The 19747-nt window shown below is 48.2% G+C and overlaps 1 protein-coding gene across 1 annotated transcript in view; it reads right to left on the bottom strand.

Moving 5' to 3' along the window:
- Positions 1 to 19747, bottom strand: part of STYXL2 (serine/threonine/tyrosine interacting like 2) — a 93808-nt gene that overhangs the window by 62703 nt on the left and 11358 nt on the right. The window contains exon 2 of the mRNA XM_075334914.1: positions 5453 to 5584. Coding sequence (XP_075191029.1) covers positions 5453 to 5565 — 113 coding nt within the window. The 5' untranslated portion in view covers positions 5566 to 5584. The remainder of the gene's footprint in view (positions 1 to 5452; positions 5585 to 19747) is intronic.

The raw sequence follows: 19747 nt of genomic DNA on the forward strand, positions 1-19747 counted from the left end.
TATATATATATATATATATATACACACATATTTATTGGGAAGAGGGTATGATTCAGAATGAATTTTTGTATAATTTTTTATAACCTTTTCTATATATATAATAATATATAAAAGTGTATATATATATATATATATATATATATATATATAAAGTATAATATATATACACACACACACACAGTACTAACCAAAAGTTTGGACACACCTTCTCATTCAAAGAGTTTTCTTTATTTTCAGGACTCTGAAAATTGTAGATTCACATTGAAGGCATCAAAACTATGAATTAACACATGTGGAATGAAATACTTAAAGTGTGAAACAACTGAAAATATGTCTTATATTCTAGGTTCTTCACAGTAGCCACCTTTTGCTGTGATTACTGCTTTGCACACTCTTGGCATTCTCTTGATGAGCTTCAAGAGGTAGTCATCGGAAATGGTTTTCCAACAGTCTTGAAGGAGTTCCCAGAGATGCTTAGCACTTGTTGGCCCTTTTGCCTTCACTCTGAGGTCCAGCTCACCCCAAACCATCTCGATTGGGTTCAGGTCTGGTGACTGTGGAGGCCAGGTCATCTGGTGTAGCACCCCATCACTCTCCTTCTTAGTCACATAGCCCTTACACAGCCTGGAGGTGTGTTTGAGGTCATTGTCCTGTTGAAAAATAAATGATGGTCCAACTAAATGCAAACCGGATGGAATAGCACGCCGCTGCAGGATGCTGTGGTAGCCATGCTGGTTCAGTATGCCTTCAATTTTGAATAAATCCCCAACAGTGTCACCAGCAAAGCCCCCCCACACCATCACACCTCCTCCTCCATGCTTCACGGTGGAAACCAGCCATGTAGAGTCCATCCGTTCACCTTTTCTACAAAGACACGGTGGTTGGAGCCAAAGATCTCAAATTTGGACTCATCAGACCAAAGCACAGATTTCCACTGGTCTAATGTCCATTCCTTGTGTTCTTTAGCCCAAACAAGTCTCTTCTGCTTGTTGCCTGTCCTTAGCAGTGGTTTCCTAGCAGCTATTTTACCATGAAGGCTGCTGCACAAAGTCTCCTCTTAACAGTTGTTCTAGAGATGAGGTGTGTCCAAACTTTTGGTCTGTACTGTGTATATATATATATATATATATGTATATACATATATGTATATATATATATATATATATATATATGTATATACGTTTTATATATATATCTATATATATAATTGCCTTATTCTGTCTGTCTGTCTGTCTGTCTGTCTGTCTGTCATGCTCCGAAATTGTGTCCTTACGGTGACACAAAGCTGATTGGCCGCTGGGCTCGCCATGGCCCCGCCCCCCCACACGGATTGGCCTCTCGCCCCGGCTCTCTGTAGGCCCCGCCCCCCTCACGCAATGCACGCTCGCTGTGGCCCAACTGACACGGGGCTCCGATTCCCAGGTGAGTACACACACATCAGATCACACTCACTCTCACACACACCTCACACACACCTCACACATCACAACATCCTGGGATATCGCTTGCTTCTACACCGGCTCCGTCAGGATCCCGGCAGCGCCAGACATAACCTTGCGATGCTGGGATCTTAACGGAGGCCGTGAAAGCTGGTAACCATTATACACATCGGGTAACTAAGGTCCCTTAGTTACCCGATGTGTATCATAGTTACCAGTGTACACCGGCTCACACTCACTCTCACACACACCTCACACACATCACATCACATCCACACATCAAGGTCCTGCAGCTGCGGAACACACACACACACATAACAGCACACACACACACACACATACACACACAAATCAGATCACACTCACTCACACACACACATCACATCGCATCCAAATACTCACAACATCCTGGGATATCGCTTGCTTCTCGGCGGCGATATTGTGCTGTGAGCTTCCAGGACCTGACGGAGGATCACATGGCCAGAAGCATGTGATATCCCCGGATGTTGTGAGTATCAGCGCGTATGTGCAATATCATCAGTGTGTGTGTGTGTGAGTGTATGCGATCGGGTGTGTGTGAGTGGATGCGATCGGTTGTGTGGGTGAGTGGATGCGATCGGTTGTGTGGGTGAGTGGATGCGATCGGGTGTGGGTGAGTGTCGGCAGAGGAGCACGGCGTGCTGGAGGAGGCTGGGAGCAGAGAGGCTGATCTTGGGGAAGGCTGGGAGGGGGAGGCTGATGCTGAGGGAGGCTGGAAGGAAAGAGGCTGAGCAAACGTGCTCCATCCGCCATACTGCGCACTCCCCATCGTGCTGCATCCCCCATGCTGCGCACTCCCAAACGTGGTCCATCCGCCATGCTGCGCACTCCCAAACGTGGTCCATCCGCCATGCTGCGCACTCCCAAACGTGCTCCATCCGCCATACTGCGCACTCCCAAACGTGCTCCATCCGCCATACTGCGCACTCCCCATCGTGCACCATCCGGCATGCTGCGCACTCCCAAGCGGATGGAGCATGATGGGGGGTGCGCAGCATGGCGGATGGAGCACGTTTGGGAGTGCGCAGCATGGCGGATGGAGCACGTTTGGGAGTGCGCAGCATGACGGATGGAGCACGTTTGGGAGTGCGCAGCATGACGGATGGAGCACGTTTGGGAGTGCGCAGCATGCCGGATGGTGCACGATGGGGAGTGCGCAGTATTGCGGATGGAGCACGTTTGGGAGTGCGCAGTATGGCGGATGGAGCACGTTTCGGAGTGCGCAGCATGGCGGATGGAGCACGTTTGGGAGTGCGCAGCATGGCGGATGGACCACGTTTGGGAGCGCGCAGCATGGCGGATGGAGCACGTTTGGGAGTGCGCAGCATGGCGGATGGAGCACGTTTGGGAGTGCGCAGCATGGCGGATGGAGCACGTTTGGGAGTGCGCAGCATGGCGGATGGAGCACGTTTGGGAGTGCGCAGCATGCCGGATGGTGCACGATGGGGAGTGCGCAGTATGGCGGATGGAGCACGTTTGGGAGTGCGCAGCATGGCGGATGGAGCACGTTTGGGAGTGCGCAGCATGGCGGATGGAGCACGTTTGGGAGTGCGCAGCATGGCGGATGGAGCACGTTTGGGAGTGCGCAGCATGGCGGATGGAGCACGTTTGGGAGTGCGCAGCATGGCGGGTGGAGCACGTTTGGGAGTGCGGAGCATGGCGGATGGAGCATGATAGGGGGTGCGCAGCATGGCGGATGGAGCACGTTTGGGAGTGCGCAGCATGGCGGATGGAGCACGTTTGGGAGTGTGCAGCATGGCGGATAGAGCACGATGGGGAGTGCGCAGCATGGCGGATGGAGCACGTTTGGGAGTGCGCAGCATGGGGGATGCAGCACGATGGGGAGTGCGCAGTATGGCGGATGGAGCACGTTTGGGAGTGCGCAGCATGGCGGATGGACCACGTTTGGGAGTGCGCAGCATGGCGGATGGAGCACGTTTGGGAGTGCGCAGCATGGGGGATGCAGCACGATGGGGGGTGCGCAGCATGGGGGATGGAGCACGATGGGAGGTGCACACCTCCCCCCAACACACACACACACGCGCACTGCACAACACACACACACTAGGAATCACAAACAACGCCCTACACAGACACCCACACACACAGACAACGCTGCACACACAAATATACGCACATACTGCACAACACACACATTGCTCAAAACATACCTCCCCCCAAAACACACCACACACACACAAACCGCACAACACACACACACACACAACGCTACAGACACACAGCGCTCCACAAACAACGCAACACACGCAACACACATACAACACCGCTCTCACCCCCTGCGACACTCAGAACATGTACAGCGCCCTACACAAACACTTGGTAACTACACACAACAACATCTATATATATATATATATATATATATAACAAAAATCATACATGAACTACACAATACGTAAATTCTAGAATACCCGATGCGTAGAATCGGGCCACCTTCTAGTATATATATATATATATATATAAAACGTACAATATATAAAGTGTCATTATTTATCTTAATATTTTTTGTTTATATATATATATAAAGATAATAATTAATACAAAAATATTAAGAGGTGAAAACATTTTTTGGATCACCTTTCTTTTTCCTAATACAAACAACTAAAAGTAAATAATAAGATATTAAAATTGTAAAAAAACAAAAACATTAGAATCACCTGTCTTTTCCCAATAAAAACTATATTATCACTATATCAAAGAAACATTTTGAATCACGCCTATTTTCTTAATACAATTTTTTAAAAAAACTAAATAAATAAATCAAGAAATAAAAAAAATGTAAACTGTAGAAAAAAATGTTTTGAAACCCCTTTTTTCAATTTAAAGAAGTAAAAAATTAAAACTATAGCAAAAAAAACCCCGAACAACTTGTATCGATTCCCTTTTCCCGATACAAAAATAAATAGATAAAAAATTAGATAAACATTTTAAATGACTCAACATTTCCTGGTGTAAAAATAAATAACATTTTTAAACTTCAGGAAAAAAAAACATCTTGAATCTCGCTTCTTTTCCCAATGCAAAAATAAATTTTAAAGAATTATCAAAAAATATTAAAAACTGTAGACATTTTAGCCATTTTGAATCTTTTCTTTTTCCAATACATTTAAAAAAAATAATTAAAAATTAAAACAATATTAAAATCTGTGGAAATTGTAAATATTTTAAATCTTTCTTCTTTTCCCAATGCAAAAATAAATTTAAAAATTAAAAGAAAAATTAGAAATTGTAAACATTTTGAATTTTTCTGTCCCAATGCAAAAATAAATAAACAAAATATTAAACATTAAAAGAAAATTTAGAAATTGTAATAATTTTGAATATTTCTGTCTCATTCCAAAAATAAAAAAAAATATTAACAATTAAAAATAAATTTGTTGAAATTGTAAACATTTTAAATTGTTCTTTCCCAATGCAAAAATAAATAAAAAATTAAAAATAAAAAAATTGTAGGAATTGTAAACATTTTGAATAATTCTGTCCCGATGCAAAAATACAGTAAAAAAAATAGAAATAAAAATAAAAAAAAAAATTAGACATTTTATCCATTCTGAATCTCTCTTTTTTTCCCCAATACAACATTTTTTAAAACATGATTAAACATTAAAACAATATTAGAAACTGTGGAAATTGTAAATATTTTAAATCTTTCTTCTTTTCCCAATGCAAAAATGTAAAAAAAAAATTCTAAAAATTGAACAAATATTAAAAATTGTAGAAATATTTTGAACATTTCTTTCACAATGCAAAAATACATTTAAATAAAATATTGAAAATATAAAAAACTGTAGAAATGTTAAACATATTGAATTTCTTCTTTTGCCAATGCAAAAAAAGAAATAATCTGTATGGTAAGTGCCGTAAAAAAAATTAGGAGGTCTCAGAAAATGCGACACAAAGCAATTTTTTTTTAAAATCACTTTTTCAGACATGAGCATCTCCATGTCACTCACTTGGTAGGGGACGGGCTGCGCAGGTATCGAGCTTGGACGGCCAAAACATCATCATCCTCGTCGCCTTTATCAGGGACCACTTGCTCGTTGTCTTGCTCTGGGCCGGATGCCATGATGGATGGATGGGTTACCCTGAAAAAAAAAACAAAAATTGAGTTTGCAGATTTTACACAGCTACGGCTCTTAACAAGCCTCGATATAAATGCCGAGAGTCGTAGTTTGGAAACGTGTTAGAAACCCCATCTAAAAACAGAAATAGTGGTGAGATATTCATTTCTGGCAATGCTGTAAAACACTGCCTGCTGGAGGGGTAAAGAATCACAGCATGAGGGGCAAGAAACTGGAGGAGACAGCTACAATCAGGGACCATAACATGAAGGACACCGCCATCTTGTGGTCATCAGTGGTACTGCGAACAACTTTTGAAAAAGCATCTAAAATAGATGCTTTTCACTTTTTTTGAAGGCGGATAATGAAAAGTAGCTAATTCTAGAACTTTTATGGGTGGTTGAGCCTTAAGGAGTCCAATATTCCCCTCTACCACTTAAGAAGACGCTAGTATTTTATACAACACATTTGTTTTTTAAAATCATTGCAAAACAGTAGGGTTTTCCCACATGTGCTACAGAAAAAAGACGCAACGTGTGTACATGGCCGAAGTCATCATCAGAATTCCCATTATCAATCATCATCAATTAACACGATCAACATTATCACCTTTAAAGTGAATGCAGCCGAGGGAAGATAAGTGACGGTAATCCATTGTTATTTGATGATGATGATCACTAAGGGTAAACAATGACTATGGTTAGTAATCATGAAGATGAGTGATGATGATGACTGAGGATGTAATTGATGATTGATAATGAATGAAGGTTTAGTATAATATTAATGATCATGTTGGATGGAAATTGATTTAATGCCCATACCGACGTCCCTGCACTGTCCTGCCCCCCTCCCTCACCTGCCCGGACGTCCTGTGGTGGCTGTCCCGTCCCCGATCCATGCTGCTGCCTCCTAGAATGTACTGTGTACACTTCACAGGATTCCTGGTTCTGCCCGAAGAGTGTGTGCGCCCACGCCCCTTCTCTTAAAGGGCCACTGTACCCTAACCTGGAAGTGCCTCTCAGGTCAGCTGAGAGGCTGCAGGTACGTAAGGCACCTTTCCCCTATGGGAGGTGCCTGGACAATGAGTTAGTAACGTTGCGAGTTCTCGGGTCCTCTGTGCTGCTGCTGGTATTGTATAGTATTTGCTGATGATGATTTGTAGCGCTGTTTCAGTGCACTCCTTATCTGCTGCTACTATCATCTATGCTGGCTGTCTGCCAAATACCAGCTGTTGCAAGTAACCACGCCGGTCGCTGCCTCTGCAACCATCCATCCATCCATCCTGGACGGATCCACAACTCGGCTTGCTATTGCTGCTGCTACCACCAGAAACTGTACTGTGTCCATTGCGCCAGCTGCCGGGGTACTGTAGATCCCCTGGGGCTGCCCTCTGCAGGCTGCTCACCAGCGTGTGTACCTGCTGCCACCACCGGTGGCAGTAGTGAGGCCTCGGCGGCCCATCCAGTTCACTCCACTAGGCAAGTGAGTGGTACTTTTGGTCCAGTGGACCCACTAATACCATTGATTATGATAATTGATGATTGGTTAATATTAATGGTCATGTTGATGATTTTTCAGTTCTGTGGCTCTGTTCACACTGACATTTTTTGTTTTTTTTAGGATGTGACACTTTGCCTGATCCAATCTTTGATGGATCCAAATGGCGCATGAATTCCCCGATTATTGTATATTGGATTCTTCCATGGTTTTGGCTTCCTGATAGTAGCAATATGAGGCTCACAATGGCGGCATGAGCCGAGCCTAATGTGACAGTTCCTTTTTTTTTACTCTCCCCCCCTCACACCTCTTTTTTATTTTTTTTTTACCAAGTCCCCAAAATCTTTAATTCCCCAGATCCCTGCGGCTCCAACTTCCCTTCCCTTTGTGTTGTGATTTTCTCCTGTTTATTTGCTCCGGTAGTCGCGGTGGTGTGTGTGGGGGGCGCTCCTGCCGGTCCCTCGCCTCGCGCCGGCTCTTTTATACAGACCAGATGAGGCTTTTCATTTTTCAGTTTGAAGTTCAGTTACATTTCAACCCCGAGCGAGTCATGAGACATTCAACGGTGACACAATGTATTTCCAGGGCCTTCTCCTGCCGCAGGGCTTTTAACAGCCGAGCGCCGCCATTCCAGCGAGGGGCCGCGCTTTGTCAAGACATCTGAAGAGCCAGACAGAGAGGACGATCTTCAAAGCGGCACATGGCGGGGACTCGTTTCCAGCCATGGGATGTTAAGTCAAGCTGTTCTTATGAGCTGAGGGCCTCGTTCTGTGTGCGCCGAACGACCGTAGAGGGAAGCGGGGCAGAGAGGACGCATAAATACTTGTCAGCGCGGGCACAGAGCTGAGCCGCAGAATGGATCTCCCCCAGAGGAAAGCATCCGTGGCACAGCGCAGCCGGCAGAATGTGAATAGCAAAGTAATGCAGCCCCGGTAATGGTGAGCGGAGGACTGCTGAGCTCGGGCATTCACTAAAACTGTATATAACGAGCCGCAGCAGAAGTAGTAACCATTTCACAATGCTGGGCGTGATGTGCGAGGCTAGACATACTATATAACTAACGTGTCTCCCTGTGCCGGACTGGGGTCCTGTGCACACCGAGGGCAGCGCAGGGGCAAGACCGGCTCCACATGGGCTCGTTACTGACAGGCCTACGGACGCGGGTCACCTCTGCTGGGACAGTCACACCCCAATATTTGTTTTCATTCCTTCATTCTGTGGGTGGTGAATACTTGGACGGTGTTGATAGGCATTGACGATGAGCTAAGAAAAACAAGAAGGTGAAAAGAAAGAAATCTCAAACTTCCGGTCACAGTCGTACTGTGTATGGGCCTCTGTGTCCTGGGGGGTTTTCAGAATTTGTTCTCTGAGTTGGTGAATGAGCAGCTTGTAGGAAAACGCATGAATGCTAAACTCCGTCATTTCCACTCGCTGACTGTGTGTGCCGATCAGGGCTGCCCTGCTGCTGGGAAGGAGCTTTCTTGATGCAGTAATGAACATGAGGAAAACCACAGAGAGAAACTGCGAGAGAACATAGAGGTTTAACAAAATCTCTTTTTCACTCTTCTCTCTCCTCTATTCTTCCTTCTCTCTTCTCTCTCCTCTCGCTTCTCTCTCCTCTCTTCTTCCTTCTCTCTTCTCTCTCTTCTCTCTGTCTTCTCTCTTCTCTCTGTCTTCTCTCTCTTCTCTCTGTCTTCTCTCTCCTCTCTTCTCTCTCTTCTCTCTGTATTCTCTCTCCTCTCTTCTTCCTTCTCTCTTCTCTCTCTTCTCTCTGTCTTCTCTCTCATAGGTGTTTAACAAAATCTCTTTATCACTCTTCTCTCTCCTCTCTTCTTCCTTCTCTCTTCTCTCTCTTCTCACTTCTCTCTCCTTTCTTCTTTCTTCTCTCTTCTCTTTCTCCTCTCGCTTCTCTCTTCTTCCTTCTCTCTTCTCTCTCTCCTGTCTTCTTCCTTCTCTCTTTCTTCTCTCTGTCTTCTCTCTCATAGGTGTTTAACAAAATCTCTTTCTCACTCTTCTCTCTCCTCTCTTCTTCCTTCTCTATTTTCTCTTCTTCCTTCTCTCTCTCTCTCCTCTCTTCATCCTTCTCTCTTTTCTCTGTCTTCTCTCTCATAGGTGTTTAACAAAATCTCTTTCTCACTCTTCTCTCTCCTCTTTTCTTCCTTCTCTCTTTTCTCTCTCCTCCCTTCTTCCTTTTCTCTCTCCTCTCTCTTCTCTCTCCTCTCTTCTTCCTTCTCTCTTTTCTCTCTTCTCTTCTTCCTTTTTTCTTTCTTCTCTTCCTTCTCTATTTTCTCTCTCCTCTCTCTCTCATAGGTGTTTAACAAAATCTCTCCTCCCTCTATCTCTCTTCTCTCTATTTCCTTCTTTCTTTTCTCTATCTTCTCTTCTTCCTTCTCTCTCCACTCTTTTCTCTCTCTCCTCTCTTCTTCCTTTTCTCTCTCTTCTTCCTTCTCTCTTTTCTCTCTCCTCTCTTTTTCCTTTCTCTCTCCTCTCTTCTTCCTTCACTTTTTTTCTCTCTTTTCTTCTTCCTTTTCTCTCTCTTCTCGTCTTCCTTCTCTCTCAAAATCTCTCCTCCCTCTCTCTCTCTTCTTCATTCTTTCTTTTCTATCTGTCCTCTCTTCTTCCTTTTCTCTCCTCTATTTTCTCTCCTCTTTTCTGTCTCTCCTCTTCATTTTATCTCTCTTCTCTCTTTTTCCTTCTCTCTTTACTCCTTCCCCTCTTTTCTCCCTCCTCTTCCTTTCTCTCACCTCTCTCTCTCTCACTTCTCCCTCTTCTCTCTTCTTTTTTCTACCTCCTCTCTCTCGTCTCTCGCTTACCTCTCTCCCTTGTACCTGTTCTCTATCTTCTCTCTCCTCTCATCTCCATCTTCTCTCTCCTTTCTCCTCTCTTCTCTCTCCTCTTTCTTCACTCTCCTTTCTCCTCTCTCCTCTTTCTTCTCTCTCCTTTCTTCTTTCTACTCTCTTCTTTCTTTCCTCTCCTTTCTTCTCTCTCCTCTCTTCTCTCTCCTTTCTTCTTTCTCCTCTCTTCTCTCTCTTCTTTCTTCTCTCTCCTTTCTTCTTTCTCCACTCTTCTCGTTCTTCTGTCTTCTTTCTACTTTCTTCTTTCTCCTCTCGTTCTCTTTTCTTCTATCTACTCTCTTCTGTCTCCTCTCTTCTCTCTCCTCTTCCTTCTTTCTCCTCTCTTCCCTCTCCTCTCTCTTCTTTGTTCTCTCTCCTCGCATCTCTCTCTTTCTCAAATTCAAAATAGCTTTATTGACAGGTCCAAGTGCATGTTGGCATTGCCAAAGCAAGTGGTAAAAACGGGGATAGGGTTCGTCCAGGGTGGGGGGAGAAAGGCTCCTTCAGGGTGAGGGTTGGAGGATCATCCAGGGAGGAGGATGGAAGTCCATGACATATCAGGCTCCTCTTAGTCTGTGGCAGGCGCTGACATATTGCACCACTATGACCACTGCACTTTCCTCTTCCCCCAGTAGTACGGGAAGTTTCTCTTCTTCCTCCATGGAGTTGAAGTCTGGGAAGAGATCAGACAGTGTCCTGAAGTGAGTGTCCCTCACTGTGGAGTATTTGGGGCACCTCAGGAAGAAGTTGGCCTCATCCTCCACAGCCTCCTGGGGGTATTGTTGGCACAGTCTGCTCTCTCGAGGCTTGTAGTTCTGTCGGTGCCGCCCGGATTCGATGAGTAGACTCTCTCTCCTCTTTATCTTGTTTCTCCTCTCTTCTTTCTTCACTCTCCTCTCTTCTTCATCCTCTCTTCTCTCCTTTTCTTCTATCTTCTTTCTCCTCCCTTCTCTCTCCTCTTCTTTCTCCTCTCTTCTCCCTCCTCTCATCTCTCCTCTTCTCTCTTCTTTCTCCTCTCTTCTTTGTCCTCTCTTCTTTCTCCTCTCTTTTCCCTTCGCTCTCCTCCTTCTCTTCTTTCTGCTTTCTTCTCTTTCCTCTCCCCTCTCTTCTTTCTTCTCTCTCCTCTTTTTTCTTCTCTGTCCTCTCTACTTTCTCCTCTTCTCTCCTCTCTCTCCTTTCTTCTCCTCTCTCCTCTCCCCTCTCTTCTCCTCTATCCTCTCTTCTCTCTCCTCCTCTCTTCTCTCTCCTCCTCTCTTCTCTCTCTCCTCCTCTTTTCTCTCTACTCCTGTCTTCTCCTCTATCCTCTCTCCTTTCTTCTCTCTCCTCCTCTCTTCTCTTTCCTCTCTCTCCTTCACTCTTCTCCTCTATCCTCTCTTCTCTCTCTTCTCTCTCCTCCTCTTTTCTCTCTCCTCCTCTCTTCTCTCTCCTCTTTTCTCTCTCCTCTCTCTCCTCCTCTTTTCTCTCTCCTCCTCTCTTCTCCTCTATCCTCTCTCCTCCTCTCTTCTCTCTCCTCCTCTCTTCTCTTTTCTCTCTCCTCCTCTCTTTTCTCTCTCCTCCTCTCTTCTCTTTCCTCTCTCTCCTTCTCACTTCTCCTCTATCCTCTCTTCTCTCTCTTCTCTCTCCTCCTCTCTTCTCTCTCCTCTTTTCTCTCTCCTCTCTCTCCTCCTCTTTTCTTTCTCCTCTCTCCTCCTTCACATTTTTCACCATTGCCGTACATTTGTCGTTTATGGCAGCCTGTTTCTTCAGAATACCATGGATAGCCCCTATCTGTGAGTCTATACACTTCCCCTACATTAGTGTAGTAGACTATCCTTTGTCCTTTGTCCGCCCCTGTCGCTGTCCCGCACGCACCCTCAGCAGAGGACGGGCGCTGGTTTTGGCAGCCTGTGCACTTTTTATACATCTGCTTGTAAACTCATTCTCCATTTGCTGATGAAAATCACAACAGCCTCTCCCAACAGTAAATTTCCCATATCCTCCGCAGACGCAGGAGCTGTTTCTGGCGACCTGTTTCCTGTGGGTGTTAATAGGCAGGAACCAATGCCTATGAGCGGTTATTAGGGTCCAGCTTTTGGTGAATCGTCTCCAGTTGCCGGCCCTCGTCATGTCGGTGGCAGCGCTGGCGCTGTTTATGGCGGCCTGTATCCTCCGAATGGTCTCCATGCAGATTTACCAACATGCGGCCTTTCCATGGAGGTGACCTCCTATCCCTGTATAATGAAGCTTTGTATTACCGGCCATCGCTTACTATAAATCCTGATCAAATCTGGAGGAAATATTTTACCTTTTATAAACCAGTGATTTCAGTAAAAGGCTCAGGGGCAGCGGCGATGGGTATTTGTGCCTCTACGTCCATGTTGCTAGGGGTCTGGCGTTTCCAGGCAGCGATCTGGGTCTTATCTGCCTCTGATCCGGCTCTCGGCCTTCAGAGAAGCCACATTTATTCAGGTAAACAATGATCTCGAGCGGTTACGGAGCCGCCACCGCCAGCAAATCCTTGGGTGAAGTATTTTAATTCAAGCGACTATTCAGCTTTAATCTACTTTACAGAAGGATATAAAGTGGTGAAAATAAGTATTTAGTCAGCCCCTAATTGTGCAAGTTCTCCCCCCTATAAAGATGAGATATGCCTGTAATTGACATCATAGGTGACCGCAACTATGAGAGGGAAAATGAGAAAACAAATCCAGAAAATCACCGCGTCTGATTTGTCAAGATTTTTTTTGCAAATTATGGTGGAAAATACGTATTTAGTCACCTAAAAACATGGAAGATTTCTGGCTCTCACAGACCTGTAACTTCTTTGGTAACAGGCTCCTCTGTCCTCCACTCATTACCTGTAGTAATGGCTCCTGTTTGAACTTATCAGTATAAAAGACACCTGTCCACAACCTCAAACAGTCACACTCCACCTCCACTATGGTGAAGACCAAAGAGCTGTTGAAGGACACCAGAAATGAAATTGTAGCCCTGCACCAGGCTGGGAAGACTGAATCTGCAATAGGCAAGCAGCTTGGTGTGATGAAATCAACTGCGGGAGCAATAATAAGAAAATGGAAGACATACAAGACCACTGACAATCTCCCTGGATCTGGGGCTCCATGCAAGATCTCACCCCGTGGGGTCAAAGTGATCACAAGAACGGTAAGCAAAAATCTCAGAGCCACATGGGGGGACCTAGTGAATGACCTGCGTAGAGCTGGGACCATCGTAACAAAGGCTACCATCAGTAATACACTACGCCGGCAGGGACTCAGATCCTGCAGTGCCAGACGTGTTCCCCTGTTTATGCCAGTACATGTCCGGGCTCATCTGAAGTTTCCTAGAGAGCATTTGGATTATACAGAAGAGTATTAGTAGAATGTCATATGGTCTGATGAAACCAAAGTAGAACTGTTTGGTAGAAACACAACTCGTCGTGTTTGGAGGAGACAGAATGCTGAGTTGCATCCAAAGAACACCATACCTACTGTGAAGCATGTGGGTGGCCACATCATGCTTTGGGACTGTTTCTCTGCAAAGGGACGACTGATCCGTGTACATGAAAGAATGAATGGGACCATGTATCGTGTGATTTTGAGTGCAAACCTCCTTCCATCAGTAAGGGCATTGAAGAGGAAAAGTAGCTGGGTATTTCAGCATGATAATGATCCCAAGCACATCGCTAGGGCAACGACGCAGTGGCTTCATAAGAAGCATATGAAGGTCCAGGAGTGGCCTAGCCAGTCTCCAGATCTCAACCCCATAGAAAACCTGTGGAGGAAGTTGAAAGTCCGTGTTGCCCAGGAACCGACCTAAAACATCACTGCTCGAGAGGCGATCTGCATGGAGGAATGGACCAACATACACCAACAGTGTGCGCCAACCGGAGGAATGGGCCAACATACCACGAACAGTGTGTGCCGACCTTGTGAAGACTTACAAAAAACATTTTACCTCTGTCATTGCTTTGAGGTAGCGTGGTCGGCTGCGCGGCAGAATACATGGGATCCAGGCACCAAGGGTCACAGCACACGGTTTATTGCACAAACCAAAAAGTCCAATACAGTACAGACTTGTTTCTCCGGCAGAGACTCAGGGAGTTGTGTTCACTCCCTCACACACTAAGAGCCCACGCCCATGTTCCTGTTTCCTTTTAACCCTCCTTTCCGCCTGTAGGGAAACAGGATTAACCCTGGAGTGGAGTTGCTTACTATACATGGAGGGAGCACAAACGGGGCGAGACGTACCGGCCGTCATGGACCAGCCCGGTCACAGTCTCACATACCCCCCCCCTCAGTTCAAGCGCGCGGGGTTGAACTCCCGCCAGCAAACACGGGCCGCGGGACAAGGCATCGGCGTTGCCCTGCAACCTACCGACCCGGTGTTCAACCGTAAAACAGAAGTTCTGCAGAGAAAGGAACCACCGGGTAACCCGGGCATTCCGTTCCTTGGCGGACCGCATCCAGACCAGCGGAGAGTGATCAGTCACCAAGCGAAACTGCCGTCCCAGCAGGTAATAGCGTAGGGACTCCAAGGCCCACTTAATCGCCAGGCACTCCTTCTCCACTACGCTATAATTCCGCTCGGGAGGGGTGAGCTTCCTACTCAAGAAGGTGACGGGGTGTTCCTCCCCCTGAACCACCTGAGACAGCACTGCCCCCAGGCTGACCTCAGAGGCGTCAGTCTGTACTATAAACTCCTTCCGGAAATCAGGGTTGACAAGAACGGGCTGTCCGCACAGGACCCCCTTCAAGGCCCGGAAGGAGTCCTCGGCCTGCGGAGTCCAGCGCACCATGACGGACTTCTTGCCTTTGAGAAGGTCCGTCAAGGGGGCCGATAGTCCCGCAAAATTCTTTACAAACCTCCTGTAGTACCCCACAATACCCAGGAAAGCCCTAACCTGCTTCGTGGTCAGGGGTCTAGGCCACTTCTGGATCGCCTCAACTTTGTTAATTTGGGGCTTAATCACTCCTTGGCCTATTACGTAGCCCAAGTAGCGGGCTTCCGTGAGTCCCAACGCACATTTCTTGGGATTGGCTGTCAATCCGGCTGTTCGGAGCGCGTTCACCACCGCTTGTACCTGGTCCAAGTGGGTCTGCCACTCGGAGCTGTAAATAATGATGTCATCAAGGTACGCTGATACATACGCCTGGTGGGGTTCCAGCACCAAGTCCATCAACCTCTGGAACGTGGCTGGAGCGCCGTGTAACCCAAAAGGCAAGACAACATAGTGGAAGAGACCCTCCGGCGTAAGAAACGCGGTTTTCTCCTTGGCGGACTCCGTCAGTGGCACCTGCCAGTACCCCTTGGTCAGATCGAGCGTGGTGAAATATCGCGCCTGTCCCAGCCTATCAATCAGCTCATCCACCCGGGGCATGGGGTAGAGATTGAACTTGGATATTTCCTTCAATCTCCTAAAGTCATTGCAGAACCTTAAGGAGCCATCGGGTTTTGGTATTAGGACAATGGGACTAGCCCATTCACTCCGGGATTTTTCGATGACCCCTAGGCGTAGCATTGTCTTCACTTCTTCTGATATGGCTTGTCTTCGAGCCTCCGGTACCCGGTATGACTTCAGGCGTACCTTCAGGTGAGGCTCGGTGACAATGTCATGTCGTATCAGACTTGTCCTACCAGGCAGCTCGGAGAAGACATCGGGGTTCTGCTGAACCAGCCGTCTGGCCTCTCGCCTCTGTTGCTTGGTGAGGGCTTCTCCAATCCTTACTTCCGGTTCGTCCTCTCCGGAGGTCGCTGGAGCCGGATGTGAACGACCCGAAGAGGAGGGAGATGGGGAAAAAACAACCATCAGGCTTTCCCGTTCCTGCCAAGGTTTTAACAGGTTGACATGGTATATTTGTTCTGGTTTCCGCCTACCGGGCTGCAATACCTTATAGTTGACCACCCCGCTTCTTTCCTTTATCTCGTAGGGGCCTTGCCACTGAGCCAGGAATTTACTCTCCGCCGTGGGGATTAATACCAACACCCGATCTCCGGGTTTAAAGGTCCGCACGGTGGCTTGTCTATTGTAGCGGCCGCTTTGCGCGGCCTGAGCCTCCTGTAAATGCTCCTTCACAATTGGCATGACCGCGCTTATGCGGTTCTGCATTCCTAAAATGTGTTCAATCACACTTTTATGGGGGGTGGGCTCTTGCTCCCATGTTTCCTTTGCCAGGTCCAACAATCCCCGGGGATGTCGCCCGTATAACAACTCAAAAGGCGAAAACCCCGTGGATGCCTGTGGCACCTCTCGGATGGCAAACATCAAATAGGGAAGCATCATATCCCAGTCCTTCCCGTCTTTGGAGATCACCCTTTTGAGCATGGTTTTCAGGGTTTTATTGAATCGCTCCACTAAACCGTCCGTTTGAGGATGATACACAGACGTACGCAACTGCTTGATCTGGAGTAGCCGGCATAGCTCTTTGGTCACTTTAGACATGAATGGGGTCCCCTGATCCGTAAGGATCTCCTTGGGCAACCCCACCCGGCAGAACACAGCAAACAACTCCCGAGCTATAAGCTTCGCCGCAGTATGTCTGAGAGGTATCGCCTCGGGATACCGGGTGGCATAGTCAACGATCACTAGGATGTGTTGGTGCCCTCGAGCGGACTTTACGAGGGGCCCCACCAGATCCATCCCTATCCGTTCAAAAGGGACTTCTATAATGGGTAACGGTACCAACGGACTGCGAAAGTGTGCCAGGGGTGCGGTAAGCTGACACTCCGGGCAGGTTTCACAGAACCGTTTTACCTCCCCAAAGACCCCGGGCCAATAGAACCTTTGCAATATTCGCTCCTGCGTTTTCTTGACCCCTAGGTGGCCACTCATCAGGTGTTTATGAGCCAAGTCGAGGACCCACCGGCGATACGGCTGGGGCACCACCAACTGCTCTACCCCCACGCCCCGTATTTCATCTACCCGGTAGAGTAAATCCTGCTTAAGAGCGAAATGGGGGTACCTTACCTGGGCACCGGGCAGCTGTGCCACCCCGTCAACCACTGTCACCCGACTCCGGGCATGTATTAATGTAGGGTCCTGGAGTTGGGCTGTCCCAAACGTATCCGGGGACGCCTCCAACTCCGGGATGGGCTCGACCATCTCAGCCTCTCCTGCCAATACCTCTAGGGGCGACCTATCGGGTTCACATTCTGTCCCTATCATGGGGACCCCTACAGCAGGCGTCCCTGACTCGGGATTGTCGGGCTCAGGTCCTGGACTGTCCAATACCTGAAGGGACTTAGGAGGCCCCTTCCATAGAGTCCAAAAATACGGCAGATCCCTTCCTAGGATCACGTCATAGGGAAGAGAGTTCATAAGTCCCACCTCATGTTGCACCTGCCCGCAGGGTGCTGTGATGGTGACGACCCCCGTGGGATAGTCTCGGCGGTCCCCATGTATGCAAACCACCCCCACGGTACGTCCTGTGGCCTTTATGTTAGCCCTTAGGGTTGATCGCACAAGGGTCACTAAGCTTCCGGAATCCAACAAGCCTGTAACCGGACGTCCATTCACCTGTATTTGGCACAAGTGGGGCTCAGTCTCCGGGGAGACAAGGTCCGCGGTATACACCGCCTGAGCATACATTGAACCCCGCCGGGTAACCCCACAATCCATGGGCTCCATGGTGAGTGGACACTGAGCTTCCATATGTCCCACCCGCTGGCACCGCCAACATCTAATAGGGAAGGATACCCCCTTGACGAGTTGTCGTTTAGGGTACATGGCCTTCCGGACCTCAGGGACGGCGGGCGCAGCCTCAGAAGGGACGGTAGCGGCCTCCTGCACCGGTGTCAGCGGTGGGTCCTTGGCCCGAGGCTTAGAGGGGCCGGACCGACGGGCGGCACGCAAAGTCTCAGTGTCCCGTATCAAGTCCTGCGTAGCCACATGCCGCTCCACCAGGCACACTAATTGGTCCAGGGTACTTGGGTCGCCCTGTCCTACCCACCGTTGAATGGTGACGGGTAAAGTGCGCACAAAGCGATCAACCACTACCCTTTCCACCATTTGCGCCGGGCTCAGAATGTCAGGCTGCAACTACTTCTTTACCAGATGCAACAAGTCATAGGCCTGGGAGCGTACGGGTTTGACTTCCTCATAGAACCACTGATTTACCCGCTGAGCCCGTACATAGGTATTCACCCCCAACCGAGCAAGTATTTCGGCTTTCAGGGTCGCATAGTCTATGGCGTCCTCGGTACAGAGGTCCAGGTACGCTTTTTGGGGCTCCCCCGTCAGATAGGGTGACAATACCTCAGCCCACTGGGCGGTCGGCAGCTTTTCCCGCTCGGCCACCCGCTCAAACACCGCCAGGAACGCTTCCACGTCATCCCCCGGGGTCATCTTTTGCAACGCTTGTCTCACCGTTTTCCGGACGCTGCCGTCGTCACCCGGTCCCGGGGTTGTTGCTGCCAGTCCGGCACGGATCGACTTGGCCAGTAGAACCATCTGTTCTTGGTGCCTTTGTTCCTGCAATTGCAAGGCTTGCTGCTGACGTGCATTGGCCTGAACCAGCTGCTTTAGTATGTCCTCCATGGCGTCGCCGGGTTTGGGCTGTAGTATAGCCGCTTGAATCCAGGACATGTGCCACCGGGTCACCAGGAATGGAAGCTACACCTCACCGGGCTGGCATGCCCGCATTCTCCACCATATGTGAGGTAGCGTGGTCGGCTGCGCGGCAGAAGACACGGGATCCAGGCACCAAGGGTCACAGCACACGGTTTATTGCACAAACCAAAAAGTCCAATACAGTACACACTTGTTTCTCCGGCAGAGACTCAGGGAGTTGTGTTCACTCCCTCACACACTAAAAGCCCACGCCCATGTTCCTGTTTCCTTTTAACCCTCCTTTCAGCCTGTAGGGAAACAGGATTAACCCTGGAGTGGAGTTGCTTACTATACATGGAGGGAGCACAACCGGGGCGAGACGTACCGGCCGTCATGGACCAGCCCGGTCACAGTCTCACATTGCCAACAAAGGATATAGAACAAAATATTGAGATGAAGTTTTGTTATTGACCAAATACTTATTTTCCACCATAATTTGCAAAAAAAAATCTTCCAAATCAGACGCGGTGATTTTCTGGATTTGTTTTCTCATTTTGTCTCTCATAGTTGTGTTCAACTATGATCAGGGCCATATTTACCACTAGGCACCCGTGGTCCGGTGCCTGGGGTGGCAGGTTGCGGGGGGCGGCACCTTCTGGCAGCAAAAAAATAATAATTTTTTTTAACACATCCTCTCCTCCGTTAGACAGTCGATTAAATCCGCTGTGTTTTCGGTGGGGGAGGGGGGGAGAGGCGCACCTCCATTTATTTGGGTCCGCATCAATTAAGATGCAAACAAACTGCGGCCGCCGGGCACAGGGAGCTGCTTGACCCCGCTGGCGCCTGCACTTCCGGGGTCACAGGTGCGCGCCAATCAGCTTCTTCCTCTGTGCTGCGTCCAATGCTGTGTGGACATCACATGCAGAGCTCACAGCAGGACGCCGCGGAGGATGACGCGATGGAAGCCGGTGTCAGAAGAGGACACTCACGTGAGCCAGGAAGATGGCGGCGGGCACTGGAACAGGTAAGTGCTCGCAGAGCTGAAGATTCATAAGGAGTGTGGGGGTGTCTCTAAGGCCGGTTTCACACATCCGGCTTTTTGCCGTTTTTCCGGATGCGGCGCTCTCCCGTACAGTTAATACAGTACAGTGACAGCGCAACAAGCGCCGGTCACATGCTGTCATGTGACCAGCGCATGTGACCCGGAAGTTACAGCGCTGTCATTGTACTGTATTAACTGTACGGGAGAGCGCCGCATCCGGAAAAACGGCAAAAAGCCGGATGTGTGAAACCGGCTTAATGCAGACCAGAAATCTGCGCATGCGGTGG

Source organism: Anomaloglossus baeobatrachus, chromosome 2 (assembly GCF_048569485.1).
Source record: "Anomaloglossus baeobatrachus isolate aAnoBae1 chromosome 2, aAnoBae1.hap1, whole genome shotgun sequence".
Classification (NCBI taxonomy): Eukaryota; Metazoa; Chordata; class Amphibia; order Anura; family Aromobatidae; genus Anomaloglossus; species Anomaloglossus baeobatrachus.